The 17,949-nt window shown below is 42.0% G+C and overlaps 1 protein-coding gene across 1 annotated transcript in view; it reads right to left on the reverse strand.

Annotated features, from left to right (window-relative positions):
* LOC124798671 (UDP-glucosyltransferase 2-like) overlaps positions 1–17,949 on the reverse strand; it is a 121,515-nt gene that overhangs the window by 65,907 nt on the left and 37,659 nt on the right. Inside the window, exon 2 of the mRNA XM_047262171.1 lies at positions 3,281–3,559. Coding sequence (XP_047118127.1) covers positions 3,281–3,559 — 279 coding nt within the window. The remainder of the gene's footprint in view (positions 1–3,280; positions 3,560–17,949) is intronic.

Raw genomic sequence — 17,949 nt, forward strand, 5'->3', positions numbered from 1 at the left:
TTCTCATTGTTGGCTGCTGAGACATTCCCGCGAGCAACAACGTGTGTGTTCGAGTTGGCGAAGGTTTAGCCACTGTCCGGTGGAGTCTAACTGTATTTGGTTACTTGCAATTGAATTGCACCAACGGAATTTTCTGCCTTGTGGTCGTTAACGTTTCGGTTACCTGCCCTGGCCGTTGACGTAAATTTAGGCATTGTCCTTTCCTCACTGTGTGGTCGCTGTCCAGCACAGTGTGTAGTGCGACAGCTTAATGTATGCTGTCTTGTGGGCGTCCATTCCTTTTACGTTTCTATTGAACTTCCGGTTGTGTGCTGGTCGAGTGGAGAACAAGACACCTTGTCGGTGGGTCCGTTGACTGTCTGTTGGTTGGGTTGTTGTCGAATCGAGAATGGTTGGGCCAACTGCTTGTCTCACCTAAGTGAACATTAGTATTTCAAGTGCTGGCCGACCCCAGAAACTTCTGAGCGCCGTTAGATGCACTGCCTTTTCTTATTTTCTGTTGTGTGTATTTTTGTGGGTCATAGGCGATGGTTTTGAATTAAAGTTAAATTGTTTGTTAGTGTTTTTTAACTCATGGGACTTCAGCCCCTTTAAAATTAAAATTCCTTGTTCGTCAAATGTTAGATTGCTTGTACCTGCAGCCTGATTAAAATATAGTTCAGAGATAAAGCCTCAGGCCTACCTGCCTACTAAAAATTATTTTAGTTGTGTTTTAAGTCATGGGCCTTCAGCTGCTTTAAAATTATAATTCCTTGCTGGTCAAGTATTCGATTGTTTGGGCTTTCAGTCTGATTAATATATTGTTTAAATAAAAAGTATTGGGCATTCCGCCTAATAAATATTATTTTAGTTGTGTTTTAAGCCACGGGCCTTCATCAGTGCAGATTGAATGGGGCCTTCAGCCTAATTTAAGATAAGGCTTTGTTGTTTAAATTTATTGTACTTTGAATTTTAAGTCATGGGGCCTTCAGCCATTTTTAAATTAAGGATCTTTGTCTTTCATCCATCAGACTGTTTGGGGCCTTCAGCCTAATTGAAGATAAGGCCTTCTGCCTTGTGTTCTTTTATTTCATTTTACCTTGAGTCTTAAATCATCGGCCTTCAGCCGTCTTTAAATTAAGGTTGCTGATTTTCAAGTGTTAGATTTTGGGCCTTCAGCCAAATTGTAGAGATTACATAACATGAGGCCTTTTGCCCTATAAATATTCTCTTTACTTTCTGAATTTTGAGTTAATGGCTTTCAGCCATTTTTTTAATTAAAATGGTTGTGCCCTAAAGCCATACGATAGTGTGGTGTATTCAGCCTATAACCAAGTTTAAGAATTTGTACTGTAATGTCTGGTCAAATAAATTAAGTTTGAGTGTAACTGACAGGCGCTCACTTTGCCCCCTTTCCGCAATTCCAACTACCTGTCCTGTCCTGCTGATTTAGCAGGACGTTTCAGTACCTGTCCTGTCCTGCGGCTTTAGCAGGGCGTAGCACATACAATAGTAGGTGCCTGATTATAAAGAACTTTCCCCGACTCTACAGTTCATGAAGACTGCAGAGGCATGCTTCGTAGTAAGGAGAGAGCAACGAGATAGCTCGATGTGTGCAGATAAGCAGATCTGTACGCCACAGTCAGCTGAGATAGCCACTACTTCGGGGCGAAATGGTGGACTCACCCAGTACTCATGACGCGAAAGAGTTTCTGAGTCAGTGTCATCTGATTTTGTACGAGTGGTAGGAAAGAGGGCCGCCTGGCAGGCGACCCTACTAGAGAGAGTATGTCGTGCAAATGGAGCTGACGAGAAATACGGTTCACGCAGCGAAACTGTGATGTCACAATAGCCAGCTTGCCTGCCACACATTACGAATGCTCGGCTCCATGCAGGACCCATGGGAAATCCATATGCAGTTGAAAAAGTACCCGCTACGTGTTTTAACTTGGTCATATGATACCGTGAGCTTGCATGCATTTAAATGTGTGGTTATGAATTCTTAAAATCGGCTGAAATAGCCTGATCAGCCAGAACATTATGACTACCTACGTAATAAACGGTATATATAAATTTTGAATGGATAACAGTGGCGAAGCATAGTGGCATGGAAGCAATGAAGCCTTGGTAGGTTGCTGGAGGGAGTTGGCACCACATCTGCACATGTGCCACCGTCAGTCACATCCCAGAATAATGTGCTCGATCAGGTCACCTCTGGCGAGTTTGTAAGGCAGTACATCAACTGGAACTCGCCACTTTGTTTTTAGAACCACTCGATCACCTTCTGATCTTGTGACATGGCGCATTAACTTGTTGAAAAGTTCCAGTGCTATGGGAAAACATAATCATCATGAAGTAGAGTATGTGGTGTTCAACTAGCTTATGATACTCCTTGGATATCATGGTGTCTTGTACAAGCTCTACTGGTCCCATGGATGCTCACATGAATGTTCCCCAGAGCTTAATGGAGCTGCCACAAGCTTTCCTCCATCCCACATTACAGGTGTCAATGAGCTGTTTGTCCAGAAAACGACTGATTCGCGCCCTCACATCAGCATGATGAAGAAGATATCACGATTCAGAAGACCATTCAACGCTCTGCCACTGCGCCAACATCCAGTGCCGATGGCCACGTGACCTTATAAGTTCTATTGGCCAGTGTCATTGTGGTAAGATTAGCGTATGCCTGGGTTGTCAGCTGAGGATATCCATTGTTAGGAGTGTTCAGTATGCTGTGTGTTCAGACACACTTGTGGGATACAAAGCATTAAAGCCTGATGTTCGTTCCACCACAGTTCATCAACTATCCTGTTTTACCAGTCTGCCCAGCCTAAGACGTCCATCATCTGCAAATGAGGGGTTGCCGCCAAACCGCATGACGTCTGGACGTGGTTTCACCTTGGTTTCACCATGTGTTGAAGACACTCACCACAGGACTCCTTAAACACCGGAAAAGTCATGCAGTTTCCGAAATTCTCGTGGCGAACCTCTAAACCATCACAGTTTGCCCTCAGTCAAACTCAGATAGATCGCGACCCTTCCCCATTCTACATACGGATAGTATACTCACCGTTACTACGTGCACCATGCGTGTGTCTGACAAGCAGTCGTTCCTCTCCAGGTGACGCTAATATCGCCTGGTCGGGTTTATGGTGATATTAGGTCGGCGGTCATAACGTTCTGGCCGATCAGTGTACCCCAGCCAGAAATTGTACTGACTCTCGTAAGACCTGTAGTGTGACACGCTGAGGCGTAGGTACTACGGCCTCTCTTGCTCGTGGTTCGCGAGCAGGAAACTTACATAAGGCGGTGGAACGTGGCCTTGGTAGTCGCCGCGATTGAGGCTGACGTCGGTGTAGTTGGGCAGTGGTGGCTGCTGGGGGAAGTGTGAGATGACGGTTAGCTGGTGACCCCTGGCGGCCAGCGCGTGCAGCAGCGGCTGCACCAGCCGGAAGTGGCTGGCTGCGGGCAGCGGCAACGCCACTAAGATGCGAGCGCCCTCCACCGGCGCGCCCGCAGGGCACAGTAGCAGGACCAGCGCCAGGCACAGTAAGGCGGGGCCGGCAATGGCCAGCGACATCTGTAACAAGTGGCGGCGCCTGTAGTACCAGCCGCCTGGCTGCAAGCGTTACCGGTATTGAGAGCACATTCACTATCTGCAAGTTCCTTTTAGGGCCAACAAGACTCTGGTGCGTTGCGGAGGCTCCTTAGTCTCGCTTCCTTCATCTTGATGGTGTTCATTGCACAGCACTGAAGGCTTGTACACAAAGTTATCTATTTCTTGGATATCAAATACGTCACCTCGAAATGTGCGAGACATAGAGGAAAAGTCACATGTCACTGAACAGAGCATCTCTCCGAGTTTAAATCGTATGTTTCTGGACGCACATCCACATCTACATCTACATAGATACTCCGGAAGCAGAGTACACTTTACCACTGCTATCAATTCGTTTCTTGTTCCACCTGCAAATACAGCGAGGGAAAACTATCCATCTATATGGTTCCATACGAGCCCTAATGTCTCATCTCTTCGTGATCCTTATACGTAATGTATGTTGGCGGCAGTAGAACCGTTCTGCAGTCATCTACAAATGCCAGATCTCTAAATTTTCTCAGTAGTGTTCCTCGAAAAGAGCACTGATTTGTATCCCATTTAAGTTCGCCAATCATATCTGTAACACTTACGAATTATGTGAACCTACCAGATACAAATCTATCAACCTGCCTTTGAACTCCTGTGATGTCGTCCTTTAATACGACCTGGTACGGTCCCAAACACTCTATCAGTACTCAAGAATAGGTCACCCTTGTGTCCAATATGCGGTTTTCTTTTTAGATGAATCACACTTTCAAAAAAAGTCCTCCCAATCAACTGAAGTGGACCACTCGCTTTCCTACGCTACAGTCCTCACATGCTGGTTCCATTTCATGTCGCTTTCCACCTTTACACCCAGACATTTAAGGGGACTTGGAACGCCCTATCCCGACAATGTTAAATTTAGTGGCATCGCTTCCTTCTGTATCAGGAACCACTGTAGCCATTGGCATGAAACTCTTACAGGACATTAAACTGCGTCTTCTGAGTCTACTGAACTACAAGAACTGCATTTCAGTCACTGCTTTCGGAAATTATTTTAGCTGCAAACTTAAAATTTTGTGTAGTTTTTGTATGTTATCCTGAATAATTTTAATTAAACATAACATTATGTTCTTCTTTTAGTTCAGTTGACTCAGGATATGTATGCTATTACTCCCATAAAATTTGAATACTGTACTCGAAGTGGTTTCTGAGATTTAGGGAAAAATCCAACAGAAAATGTAAATTTTTATGAACGGCTTCTAAAGTTTCAAAGGACTGCAACTCAATATATGCTTAATTTTTTTTTATTTTTGATCACTCGGAAGCACCTTGCATCATACTGCATATCATTCTCTTGATCTTTTTCAAAGTTTTTTCTTCTTTTCTTCTTTCTGGACTCCTTAGTGGTTCTCTGATGCAGATTGCTCCAGGATTAATTCTCATATGATGTAGCACTTTCACCCTACCACTGTTGCCATCATTAAAAGTAATAACAGCATGACTGACCCCACACTTTAGTGTCTTCATTCCAACAAAAACGTTTTTTGGTCATCAAGTCCATATAAGATTATTGAATGACTCATTGGGATTTTGAGTCTGACCAAGCAGACACTTCTTCAGAAATTCAGGATTTTCCATGTCTCTGTAAATAGGTTTTATGATATCCATGACTGCTGCTAGAATGAAATGTTTATGGTTGTATAAAGTACTCATTTTTCATCAGTTGATTGTGGAAGAAGGTAGCCCATACTGTCTTCTTCATTTTCAATAAATCTTCAGTATTATTTCTAGTGGCCATCCCATAATACTGCTGCAGTTCATCAATCATTTTGTCTGTCAGCTTGCGTCTTATGGTTTTATTATCAGAAAGTTTATTGTCTCTCAAACTTTGTTTCAATTTCCTCAGTCTGGTGCCCATCCTCTTCTGGACCTCACCAAAACAAACATGTAATTTAAATTTTATAACGTCCGCCCCGGAAGCTGAGTAGTGAGCGTGATGGAATGTCATACCTAACAGCCCGGGTTCGATTCCCAGCTAGGTCGGAGATTTTACTCTGCTCAAGGACTGCATGTTGTATTGTCCTTATTATCATCATCCCCATGGCCATGCAAGCCGCCTAAGTGGCGTCAACTCGAAAGACTTGGACCAGGCGAACGGTCTACTCGACGAGAAGCCCTAGTCACATGGCATTCTACCTTTATAACACAGCAAGCCACAGCCTTCTATATAAAAAATTACCGATTTTATTAGATCTTGAAGTAATGCATGTAAAAATTTTGACATTTGCATCTGATGTAGATTATATTTAAAAAATAAAATAAAATACTTCCCATGTGAGTTTGTAAGTGATATATATATATATATATATATATATATATATATATATATATATATATATTATTCAGAAAATTGCAAATTTTATAATATGATAAAAATTGGAAAATGTGAAAAAATATTTTTTCCATTCTAACTCTCCTTAAACCATGTCACAGTGACAAGCAGTGAGAAGCAAGTAATGTACCCAAACATTATGCAATTATCTTTCCTACTCATCTGCATTTACTTAAATGTTTCTACATTTAGTACTAGCTGGCATTCTTCACATCAACTACAGATTTTGTCTAGGTCATCTTTTATCCTCCTTCAGTAATTTCACTTCGTACCTTCCCATACACCATAATGCCATCAACAGCTATCGCAGATTGTTGCTTACCTGGTTCGCCGGATCGTTTATGTATACAGAGAATAATGGCTGTCTTATCACAATACACATATCTGAGAACCTATTCCATATGGTCTTACCTTTACTAACAGTCTACAGTGCACACCATGTCAAATACTCTCTGGAATATAGCAATATGGAACCCGTCTGTGCCTTTCATCTATAGTTCACAGTATTACTATTATTATTATTCACCTATGGGCCCAATAGGACCATGCGAGGCGCAGTCCATCAATGTCACATTAGTTGGTTGGCGTTTATTCGCATCCAGATCTGTCTCATCTTTTCAGAATGAAGCCTCTTTCTTTTACCAGACCACCGTGTTCCAGTCAATTTTCTAATTTCCCTCTGACCAACTTTCCAAGCAAATACCTTTTGCCTGAATGTTTTTTCTATCTATAACCTCTGCCTTAGTTACAACTGCTGCTTTAAGATCTTCCTTAATTGCAGCAATCCATTTAATTGGTTGAGTTTTGGTCTTGTTTCTGTTTCTATAGAATTCTATTGTTTGTTTTGTCAACCTAGTGGATGTCATTCTTTTAATGTGCCCATTAAGTTTCAGTCATCGTTTTCTCACGTCATCATGTATGTCTATGTATACTCCTATTTCCTTATTACTTCTCAGTCTTTAAGTTTCTCCATAAGTAATTTTGGGGCCTAATATTTTTCTAATAAACTTTCTTTTCTTTTCTTTACTTTTCTTTTCTTTTGAATTTCTCCAATATCCCTCTTTCCATTTAAAATTAAAGTTTCTGCTTCAGAAAGACTTTCAGTTTTGCTGTAATGGCTAAGTTTACCGAATTTAGAAAGTGATTTTTTGCTATAAATATTTTGTGTTAATCGGAATGCAGTTGCCATTTCTTCACTGCGATCTCCATTTGCAGCTTTTCCAGTACATTCTCTTCTGTGATTTCCCCCATGTATTTAACCTGAGAACCCCTTTTTATTCTTCCATATTTTCTGTTCAAAAATTTTGGTGCTTGTTTGTTGCATGTCATATATTCCGTTTTTTCGAATGATACATGTGGTCCTACTTTTCCCACAACTTCTTTTAGAATTTCAATTTGTTTCTGAGCTATGGTAATATCACTTGTTAAAATTGCCAGATCACCTGCAAAGACGAGGCAGGCTACTCTAATATTACTTCTGCCTAGCTTGATTCATTGATCTATAATTTGAATCGACCTTTGCTCTCGCCATTCTGTAATCACCTTTTTCAAAATACAGTGAACTAATAATGGGAAGAGTCCATCTCCCTGTATATTACCAGTCTTTATATCAAATGGTTCAGAAATTTCTCCAATGAATTTAATTTAGAGCTAGTGTCAGTTAAAGTTTCCTTAATCAGTGTTAGAGTTTTATTATCTATCTTTCGCGCATTTAAAATTTGGACAAGAGATTCAAGATCAACTGAGTCATAGGTCTTTTTAAAATCCGCAAATGTGCATAAAATATTATTCCTAGTAATTCTTTGGTGCCAAAGGATTAGTTTTAAATTAAGTATTTGTTCCAGACAGGATCTGCTTGGTATTCACTAATTTTAGTTTCCAACTGTTCTTGGGCTGCATCGAGTAAACAATGTGAGAGGATTTTTTGTTTGACTGAGAGAAGAGAGGTTCCTCAGTAATTATGAGCATCAGTTCTGTCCCTTTTTTAAAACAATGGATGATTTAGCGTCGTTTTCCAGTCATCAGGTATTTTCTCTGTTTGCCAGGTATGTCCTATTACTTGAGTGAACTTATTTATAGTGTAAGGGCCAGCTGATTTTTGTAGTTCTGTAGTTATACCGTCGTCTCTGGATGCTTTATTGCTTTTAAGTCTTTTAATTTGTTTAATTATTTCGATTTCGTCAGGTTATTTAGAGTCAGAGTTGGTGTTATTAGTATGCTGTTGTTGGAATTTACTGCTGGTTCTGGACAGTTAAACACTTTTTCAAAATAATTAACAAGTACCTTACAATTTTCCTTGTTATTAAGAGCCAAAGAGCCATTTTCATTTTGGAAGGAAAGACTTTGTGGTTCGTAACCAGTTACTTTTACTTTGAATGTCTTATAAAAGCTTCTTGTGTTGTACTTTTGGGAGTCTCTTTCGATTTCTAAAAGTTGGGCATTTTTGTAGTTTCTTTTAGTCTGTTGGGTTAATTTAGATGTTTCTTTTCTTTCAGTTAGAAAAGTGTTGTATGTATTTTCAGTTTTTTCACTATTCCAATTCTTGAATGCCTCTTGCCTTCACTTAACTGCTCTTTCACAATCCGCTTTTCACCAAGGACGTTTTTCCTTCTGTCGAAGTGGAATTAAATTTTTTACTGTTCTGATGAACACTTCTTTTAGACTTTGCTAATTGCTGGATTGTTTGTTGTCAATTTGGCTTGTTAGACATTGGGCTATTTTAGCAATGTCTAATTTTGGGATAACTTTTTTAGTTTTGAAGAATTTTTGAGGTTGAAGTTTTACTTTTATTCACGTTAAATAACTGTCAGAATCTATAATAGCCCCTTTCCTAAATTATACATTTGAAATTTTTTTGTAGTTATGGTATTAAACTGTTACATGATCGATTAGAAAGTCCCCAATAAATGTATTGGGTGCCCACCATGTTTTGTTTAGAAGGGTTCTTTTTAAAATCTGTTGACACGATTTTAAGTTAAAATTTTTGCACATTTCAACAAATCTTTGGCCAATTTGGTTTGTCCCTTTATGCGCTTTAAATCCACCCACAGTTTTTTAATAGTTTTTCTCTTAACTAATTGAGCATTAAAATCACCCATTAAAATTTTGTTGTGGTTTGAGGAAATTTTCGAGATGATTCTTTCTAACGTTTCCCATTCTCATTAACTTCTTCAGGTTTTTTACGATTATCCTCATTGACTGGCATATGGATATTACTTAAATCGAATGCCGAATTTGTGCACTTAAGAGAAATTGTCAATAGTCTGTTATTAATGGGTGTTTGCTCCGTCATCGAATTCAAAACATTTTGCCTTCTGAAAAAGCAATTCCCAGATGTGGTATATGATTAAGTATTCTTTTATCAAATTCACTTTTAAAAAGACGATAATTACCAAATTCCATGGTGTTATTGTCCATCATTTGTGTTTCTTGACGTGCAAAAATTTGAATCTTCTGTTCTTTTTTATGTATCTTCCAATTTAAGAAGTTCACCTCGTCCCAAAAGTGCAGCTAAAGATATGTTTGTTTTGCTTTTAAGTTGGCTAGAGGACTCCGACTGTTGAATCACACTGCATTTGAACCTGACCGCCCCACAATCCGAAAGACAAGTTGCACCAGGAATACTGCCTGTGGACTGACCACCTGGGGTAATATTGTGATTATTAAAATGCTCCATGATGATTTTACCTGGAGTCAGGTAGGGTTGAGAAGATTCATTGAGTACACCCAGAATGTTAACACTGGAAGGGTTAGTTGACTCTCAGTTACAAAGTCCTCAAGACTAGAGATTCACAGTAAGTTATGCGAGAAAAGGGCACGCTGAGTTTCGGCCAAACGACGTTTTCTAAAACCGTGCTGATATGAGGACATAAGCTTCTCAGTCCGAAGAAAATTTATTACACTCCAATTGAGAACATGTTCAAGGATTGTGCAGCAAATCAACGATAGGAGTATTGCTCTGTAACTTTGGAGGTCCTTTCTTGTATCCTTCTTGCATAGAAGAGTCATTTGCGTTTTTTCAAGTCGGTTGGGACTTTGCGCTTCACGAGTGATTCGCAATGAACGTATGGGAAGTAACGAGCCATTGCTGTTGAGTACACTTTGTAAAACCGAATTCGGATTCCATCCAAACCTTACGACTTATTTGATTTTAGCTCCTTCAGTTGCTTCTCTGGTCCATCGATGCTTATTACTGCGTCTTCCATATGGTCGTCTATTCGATGGTCAAAGAACAGTATGTTTGTACTAATTTCCTCTATGAATGATTTCTTAAACACGAAATTTAATACTTTGGATTTCGTTTTGCTATCTTCAACTGCCATCCTAGACTGAACAACGAGCAACTGGTTGGAAGCGTTAGACCCTCTTAGAAATTTCACGTTGGACGAGTATTTCCTTGGGTTCTCAGCCAGGTCTTTTTCTAAGCTTATGACGGTGGTCCTCCCCCCATGAACCATGGACATTGCCGTTGGTGGGGAGGTTTCCATGCCTCAGTGATACAGATAGCCGTACCGTAGGTGCAACCACAATGGAGGGGTATCTGTTGAGAGACCAGACAAATGTGTGGTTCCTGAAGAGGGGCAGCAGCCTTTTCAATAGTTGCAGGAGCAACAGTCTGGATGATTGACTGATCTGCCCTTGTAACACTAACCAAAACGGCCTTGCTGTGCTGGTACTGCGAACGGCTGAAAGCAAGGGGAAACTACAGCCGTAATTTCTCCCGAGGGCATGCAGCTTTACTGCACGATTAAGTGATGATGGCGTCCTCTTGGGTAAAATATTCCGAAGGTAAAATAGTCCCCCATTCGGATCTCCCGGCGGGAACTACTCAAGATGAAGTCGTTATCACGAGAAAGAAAACTGGCGTTCTACGGATGGGAGCATGGATTGTGAGATCCCTTAATCTGGCAGGTAGGTTAGAAATTTAAAAAGGGAAAAAGATAGGTTAAAGTTAGATATAGTGGGAAATAGTGAAGTTCGGTGGCAGGAGGAACAAGACTTTTGGTCAGGTGAATACAGGGTTATAAATACAATATCAAATAGGGGTAACGCAGGAGTAGGTTTAATAATGAATAAAAAGTAGGAGTGCGGGTAAACTACTATAAACAGCATAGTAAACGCATTATTATGGCCAAGATAGACACGACGCCCATGCCTACTACCGTAGTACAAGTTTATATGCCACCTACTTCTGCAGATGACGAAGAAATTGAAGGAATGCATCAGGAGATAAAAGAAATTATTTAGATAGGGAAGGGAGGCGAAAATTTAATAGTCATGAGTGACTGGAATTCGGTAGTAGGAAAAGGAAGAGAAGGAAACGTAGTAGGTGATTATAGATTGGAAGGGAAGAAATGAAAGAGGAAGCCGCCTGGTAGAATTTTGCACAGAGCATAACTTAATCATAGCCAACACTTGGTTCAAGTATCACAAAAGAAGGTTGTATACATGGAAGAAGCCTTGAGATAATGACAGGTTTCAGATAGGTTATATAATGGTGAGACAGAGATTTTGGAATCAAGTTTTAAATTGTAAGACATTTCCAGGGACAGATGTGGACTCTGACCACTATCTATTGGTTAGGAACAGTACATTAAAACGGGAGAAACTGCAAAAAGATGGGAATTTATAGAGATGGGACCTGGATAGTCTGACAGAACCAGAGGTTGTAGAGAGTTTCAGGAAGAGTATTAGGGAACGATTGACAAGAATGGGGGAAAGAAATACAGTAGAAGAAGAATGAGTAGCTTTGAGAGATGAAATAGTGAAGGCAGCAGAGGATCAAGGATGTAAAAAGAGGAGGGCTAGTAGAAATCCTTGGGTAACAGAAGAGATATTTAATTGGTGAAAGAAGAAAATTCAAAAATGCAGTAAATGAAGCAGGCTACAAAGGAATACAAATGTCTCAAAAATGAGATCGACAGTAGTACAGAATGGCTAAGCCGGGATAGATAGACGGCAAATGCAAGGATGCAAAGGCGTTTAACACTAGGGGTTCGATAGATACTGCCTACAGGAAAATTGACGAGACCTTTGGAGAAAAGAGAACCACTTATATGAATATCAAGAGCCGAGATAGAAACCCAGTTCTAAGCAAAGAAGGGGAAGCAGAAAGGTGGAGGGAGTATATAGAGGGTCTATACAAGGGCGATGTACTTGAGGGCAATGTTATAGAAATGGAAGAGGATGTAGATGAAGATGAAATGGGAGATATGATACTGTGTGAAGAGTTTGACAGAGCACTGAAAGACCTAAGTCGAAACAAGGCCCCGAGAGTAGACAACATTTCATTACAACTACTGACGGCCTTGGTAGAGCCAGTCCTCACAAAACTCTACCATCTTGTGAGCGAGATGTATGAGACAGGCGAAATACTCTTAGACTTCAAGAAGAATATAATAATTCCAATCCCAAAGAAAGCAGGTGTCACAGATGTGAAAATTAGTCACAGCTGCAAAATACTAACGCGAATTCTTTACAGACGAATGGAAAAACTGGTAGAAGCCGACCTCGGGGAAGATGAGTTTGGATTCCGTAGAAATATTGGAATATGTGAGGCAATACTGACCTTACGACTCACCTTAGAAGAAAGATTAAGGAAAGGCAAACCTACGTTTCTAGCATTTGTACACTTAGAGAAAGCTTTTGACAATGTTGACTGGAATACTCTCTTTCAAATTCTAAAGGTGGCAGGGGTAAAATGCAGGGAGCAAAAAGCTATTTACAATTTGTACAGAAACCGTATGGCAATTATAAGAGTCGAGGTACGTGAAAGGGAAGCAGTGGTTGGGAAGGGAGTGAGACAGGTTTGTAGCCTCCCCCCGATATTATTCAATCTGTATATTGAGCAAGCAGTAAAGGAAACAAAAGAAAAATTCCGAGTAGGTATTAAAATCCATGGAGAAGAATAAAAACTTGTAATTCTGTCAGAGACAGCAAAGGACTTGGAAGAGCAGTTGAACGGAATGGACAGTGTCTTGAAAGGAGGATATAAGATAAACATCAACAAAAGCAAAACGAGGATACTGGAATGTAGTCGAATTAAGTGTGGTGATGTTGAGGGAATGAGATTAGGAAATGAGACACTTTTTTTGCTATTTGGGGAGCAAAATAACTGATGATGGTCGAAGTAGAGAGGATATAAAATGTAGACTGGCAATGGCAAGGAAAGCGTTTCTGAAGAAGAGGAATTTGTTAACATCGAGTATAGATTTAAGTGTTTCTGAAAGTATTTGTATGGAGTGTAGCGATGTATGCAAGTGAAACGTGGACGATAAATAGTTTGGACAAGAAGAGAATAGAAGCTTTCGAAATGTGGTGCTACAGAAGAATGCTGAAGATTAGATGGGTAGATCATATAACTAATGAGGAGGTATTGAATAGGACTGGGGGGAAGAGGAGTTTGTGGCACAACTTGACTAGAAGAAGGGATCGGTTGGTAGTACATGTTCTGAGGCATCAAGGGATCACCAATTTGGTACTGGAGGGCAGCGTGGAGGGTAAAAATCGTAGAGGGAGACGAAGAGATGAATACACGAAGCAGATTGAGAAGGATGTCGGCTGCAGTAGGTACTGGGAGATGAAGAAGCTTGCACAGGATGGAGTAGCTTGGAGAGCTGCATCAAACCAGTCTCAGGACTGGAGACAACAACAACAACAACAACAACAACACCATGACGGTGGTAGTTGTATGTTTCGCCAATAGATCTTTTGAGAGACGCACGAACCTGCACTAACCTTTGCTTTGTAGTTTAAAACAATACTATTAGAGGACATGAACACATATAATGCCCCCTGATTGTCGAGTGGAATTAGTTCACTCATGCTCGCTGATCAGAACTCCAAAGCAGGCTCAGGCTGTTGCGCCTTGCTGGGCAGCAGCGACAGCGGCGACTTGACGCTCTCTTCCATCCGCACTGACGATCGGCTCATCACAGACGACTCACATATTCAGTACCTAGAAATGTCACTTAAAAATTTTCCCAGATGCTCTCTCCACTGATGTGAGTCATTTGTCTGTAAGTCTCGTAGCTCTTGCTAGTCGTCTTCTGGAACCCCAGTTATGAATATGTACATCAGAGTGCCAAAACACATAGAATACACACTCACAAGTGTGCTTCCAAACACTGAAGACATCTGCAGCCGCACACTTCACAGCTCCCCTCGTGCCCTGGAAAAATGATTCCTGCAATAAAGAAGTTTCAATATGGCAACTTGGTGCAGCGAACACGCAAGTGTTTAAATTTTAATGTGAACTGGAGCCGTATCTATTTGACTTCAGAAATACAGATTACCACAACAGGAAAAAAACATGATTCTGAATAAGAAGAGAAATGCTGTAAGCAAGAAAATGTCGGCCGCAGACAACAGTGGAGGGAATTAGAAAGAAAGTAAAAGCTATACGTCCACTGCCGAAAAAGGGGCATGACTAAGACATCGAAGATAAGTAGTGCTGGCACTAGTGATGTTTCTATGCCAAAAATGTAGTTCTTGACAGAATTCGATTAAGTTGTGGCACAAAATCATAGAATAGTCCATATTTTCTTGAAGGATGTAATTCATTTCCTCATTACAATGGTTTGCTTCGTTAATGTCTGTTTTACAAGTACCAGTAAGAACACACGATTTTACTCCCTAACCGTCAACTAATTTCCAAACAAATATTCATTCTCTAAAAGAAGTTTAAGGAAATGTCAAGCTTGCTTTCATCTCCCGTCTGCTCACTCATTATAACCGTTTTCTGCTTTTCATGATCACTGCCACTGCATGCAATGAAAAGTCTCCAGATAAAGCAAGAGCTTCTGATTTCCTCAGAGCGCATTATGCCATGATATTTTGTTCTCTATGTGTACAGTAGCAATGTGCATTTTGTGGCTCATCTATTCACACGTGACATCCCGCGTTCAATTGAGTACACGCTTTCTTTTGACATGTAAATGAATACCAACACAGTATTCCTTTTCCTCTGCACATCATGCCCCCTTCTTCTCATTTAGCATCTGACCATAGATTTTTCCATATTGGCTGCCACGGGCAGAAACCTATTAAACGACGTTTCCATCTTCTGCCTTGTCTGTTTTCTGATAACAGTCATCTACATTCACATTGTCAGCTGATTTCAGGGATGTGCTAATTTCAAGTGCTTATACTGAAACCAACGTATGACACATATTACACACATGATGAAATGAAATGATCGTATGGCTTTTGCTGGAAGACCCTGTCTAGGGTTGTTCAGGCGCAAGGTGTGATTCTGCGAGTCTCCATTTGAAGCCATTTTGACGACTAAGGAGGAAGAGATGAATGATGACCACAGTACGCAGACCGATTCCCAATCAGCGAAAATCATTGACAGTGTTGGGAACCTGTCGACGACCATCTAGAGGCAGCGACGGTCACCACTGTACTACCAGCTGCTGACGTGTACTTATAAATCAACTGTGCAATCCGTTAGGTATATGTAAGTAAATATGGATCTCATGATACTTCACACAGAACACCAAGGCTGATGTGATACCAATAACAACAAAACGACCGCAGCCTCTTTATATCTAATAATTAGGCACTATATCTTTTCCACACATTAACAGGTTCGATCAGTGGTGGTTATTGTGCTCTGCACAATGTATCATCAGTTTTATACACTCCTGGAAATTGAAATAAGAACACCGTGAATTCATTGTCCCAGGAAGGGGAAACTTTATTGACACATTCCTGGGGTCAGATACATCACATGATCACACTGACAGAACCACAGGCACATAGACACAGGCAACAGAGCATGCACAATGTCGGCACTAGTACAGTGTATATCCACCTTTCGCAGCAATGCAGGATGCTATTCTCCCATGGAGACGATCGTAGAGATGCTAGATGTAGTCCTGTGGAACGGCTTGCCATGTCATTTCCACCTGGCGCCTCAGTTGGACCAGCGTTCGTGCTGGACGTGCAGACCGCGTGAGACGACGCTTCATCCAGTCCCAAACATGCTCAATGGGGGACAGATCCGGAGATCTTGCTGGCCAGGGTAGTTGACTTACACCTTCTAGAGCACGTTGGGTGGCACGGGATACATGCGGACGTGCATTGTCCTGTTGGAAAAGCAAGTTCCCTTGCCGGTCTAGGAATGGTAGAACGATGGGTTCGATGACGGTTTGGATGTACCGTGCACTATTCAGTGTCCCCTCGACAATCACCAGTGGTGTACGGCCAGTGTAGGAGATCGCTCCCCACACCGTGATGCCGGGTGTTGGCCCTGTGTGCCTCGGTCGTATGCAGTCCTGATTGTGGCGCTCACCTGCATGGTGCCAAACACGCATACGACCATCATTGGCACCAAGGCAGAAGCGACTCTCATCGCTGAAGACGACACGTCTCCATTCGTCCCTCCATTCACGCCTGTCGCGACACCACTGGAGGCGGGCTGCATGATGTTGGGGCTTGAGCGGAAGACGGCCTAACGGTGTGCGGGACCGTAGCCCAGCTTCATGGAGACGGTTGCGAATGGTCCTCGCCGATACCCCAGGAGCAGCAGTGTCCCTAATTTGCTGGGAAGTGGCGGTGCGGTCCCCTACGGCACTGCGTAGGATCCTACGGTCTTGGCGTGCATCCGTGCGTCGCTGCGGTCCGGTCCCAGGTCGACGGGCACGTGCACCTTCCGCCGACCACTGGCGACAACATCGATGTACTGTGGAGACCTCACGCCCCACGTGTTGAGCAATTCGGCGGTATGTCCACCCGGCCTCCCGCATGCCCACTATACGCCCTCGCTCAAAGTCCGTCAACTGCACATACGGTTCACGTCCACGCTGTCGCGGCATGCAACCAGTGTTAAAGACTGCGATGGAACTCCGTATGCCACGGCAAACTGGCTGACACTGACGGCGGCGGTGCACAAATGCTGCGCAGCTAGCGCCATTCGACGGCCAACACCGCGGTTCCTAGTGTGTCCGCTGTGCCGTGCGTGTGATCATTGCTTGTACAGCACTCTCGCAGCGTCCGGAGCAAGTATGGTGGGTCTGACACACCGGTGTCAATGTGTTCTTTTTTCCATTTCCAGGAGTGTATTTACTTGTGCTTACTGCTAAGGAGTAGTGTTGTTCAAATGGTAAACGAGTGAAGGAATTTATTCTCATTTGAGTTTAGTATGCTATGAATTGTGCATGTATATTCATAAATATAAAACATGGCCGCCGCCAGCCACCTGAAAGAGTAAGTCCGAGTCGCTCACTGAAGACTCCAATGACACCAGCCCTGCTTCATCATTCTGACTATAGCCGTTTGCAAGATGTGGCAACACTGTATGATGAGTAAGTTCTAGAGAATGTGTTGTCTTTCACTCGATCTGTTACACAGCTGTGTCTCCCGGTCGTCTAGCGATATACGCTGCTCAGTAGAAACTGGAAGGCGAGAATTCGAGTCCACTCTTTCACTCTGCTTTTTAACCAAATTTCGGCTGCTCTTATTGGTAGTAATCTGATGGAGCCTCGAACATAATTCACTTCACATTCTAACCCATCAGCGCTAGCAAAAACTTTCAGAAGGAATTCCAAAAACCCTCTGGTGGCTGCTTCGAGATCAGAACAGATTTTTTTGGCCTCACATTGGTCGCTGGCTGCCAGCCAAAGCCTCCAGTCACTTGGCGGAAGGTGCCTTCTGATCAGGAGAAGATGGCGGCGCGTTCCTTCAGCGCATTCTGCTCTCGCATTGGCAAATTTAAAATTGTTTGTTGTTATGCTCTGAAATGTCAAGAGTCATGGGATAGCGACATACAGTTATACGAATGGCGGAAGTGTAGCGTACACGAGGTATAAAAGGGCAGTGCCTTGGCGGAATTCTCAGCTGTACTCAGGTGATTCACATAAAAAGGTTTCCGACATGACTGTGGCCGCACGACAGGAGTTAATAGACTTTGAACGCGGAATGGTAGTTGGAGGTAGGCGCAAGGGGCATTCCATGTCGGAAACCGTTAGAGAATTGAATATTCTTCGATCCA

The sequence above is a fragment of the Schistocerca piceifrons genome, chromosome 5 (assembly GCF_021461385.2).
Source record: "Schistocerca piceifrons isolate TAMUIC-IGC-003096 chromosome 5, iqSchPice1.1, whole genome shotgun sequence".
In the NCBI taxonomy this organism is placed as follows: domain Eukaryota; kingdom Metazoa; phylum Arthropoda; class Insecta; order Orthoptera; family Acrididae; genus Schistocerca; species Schistocerca piceifrons.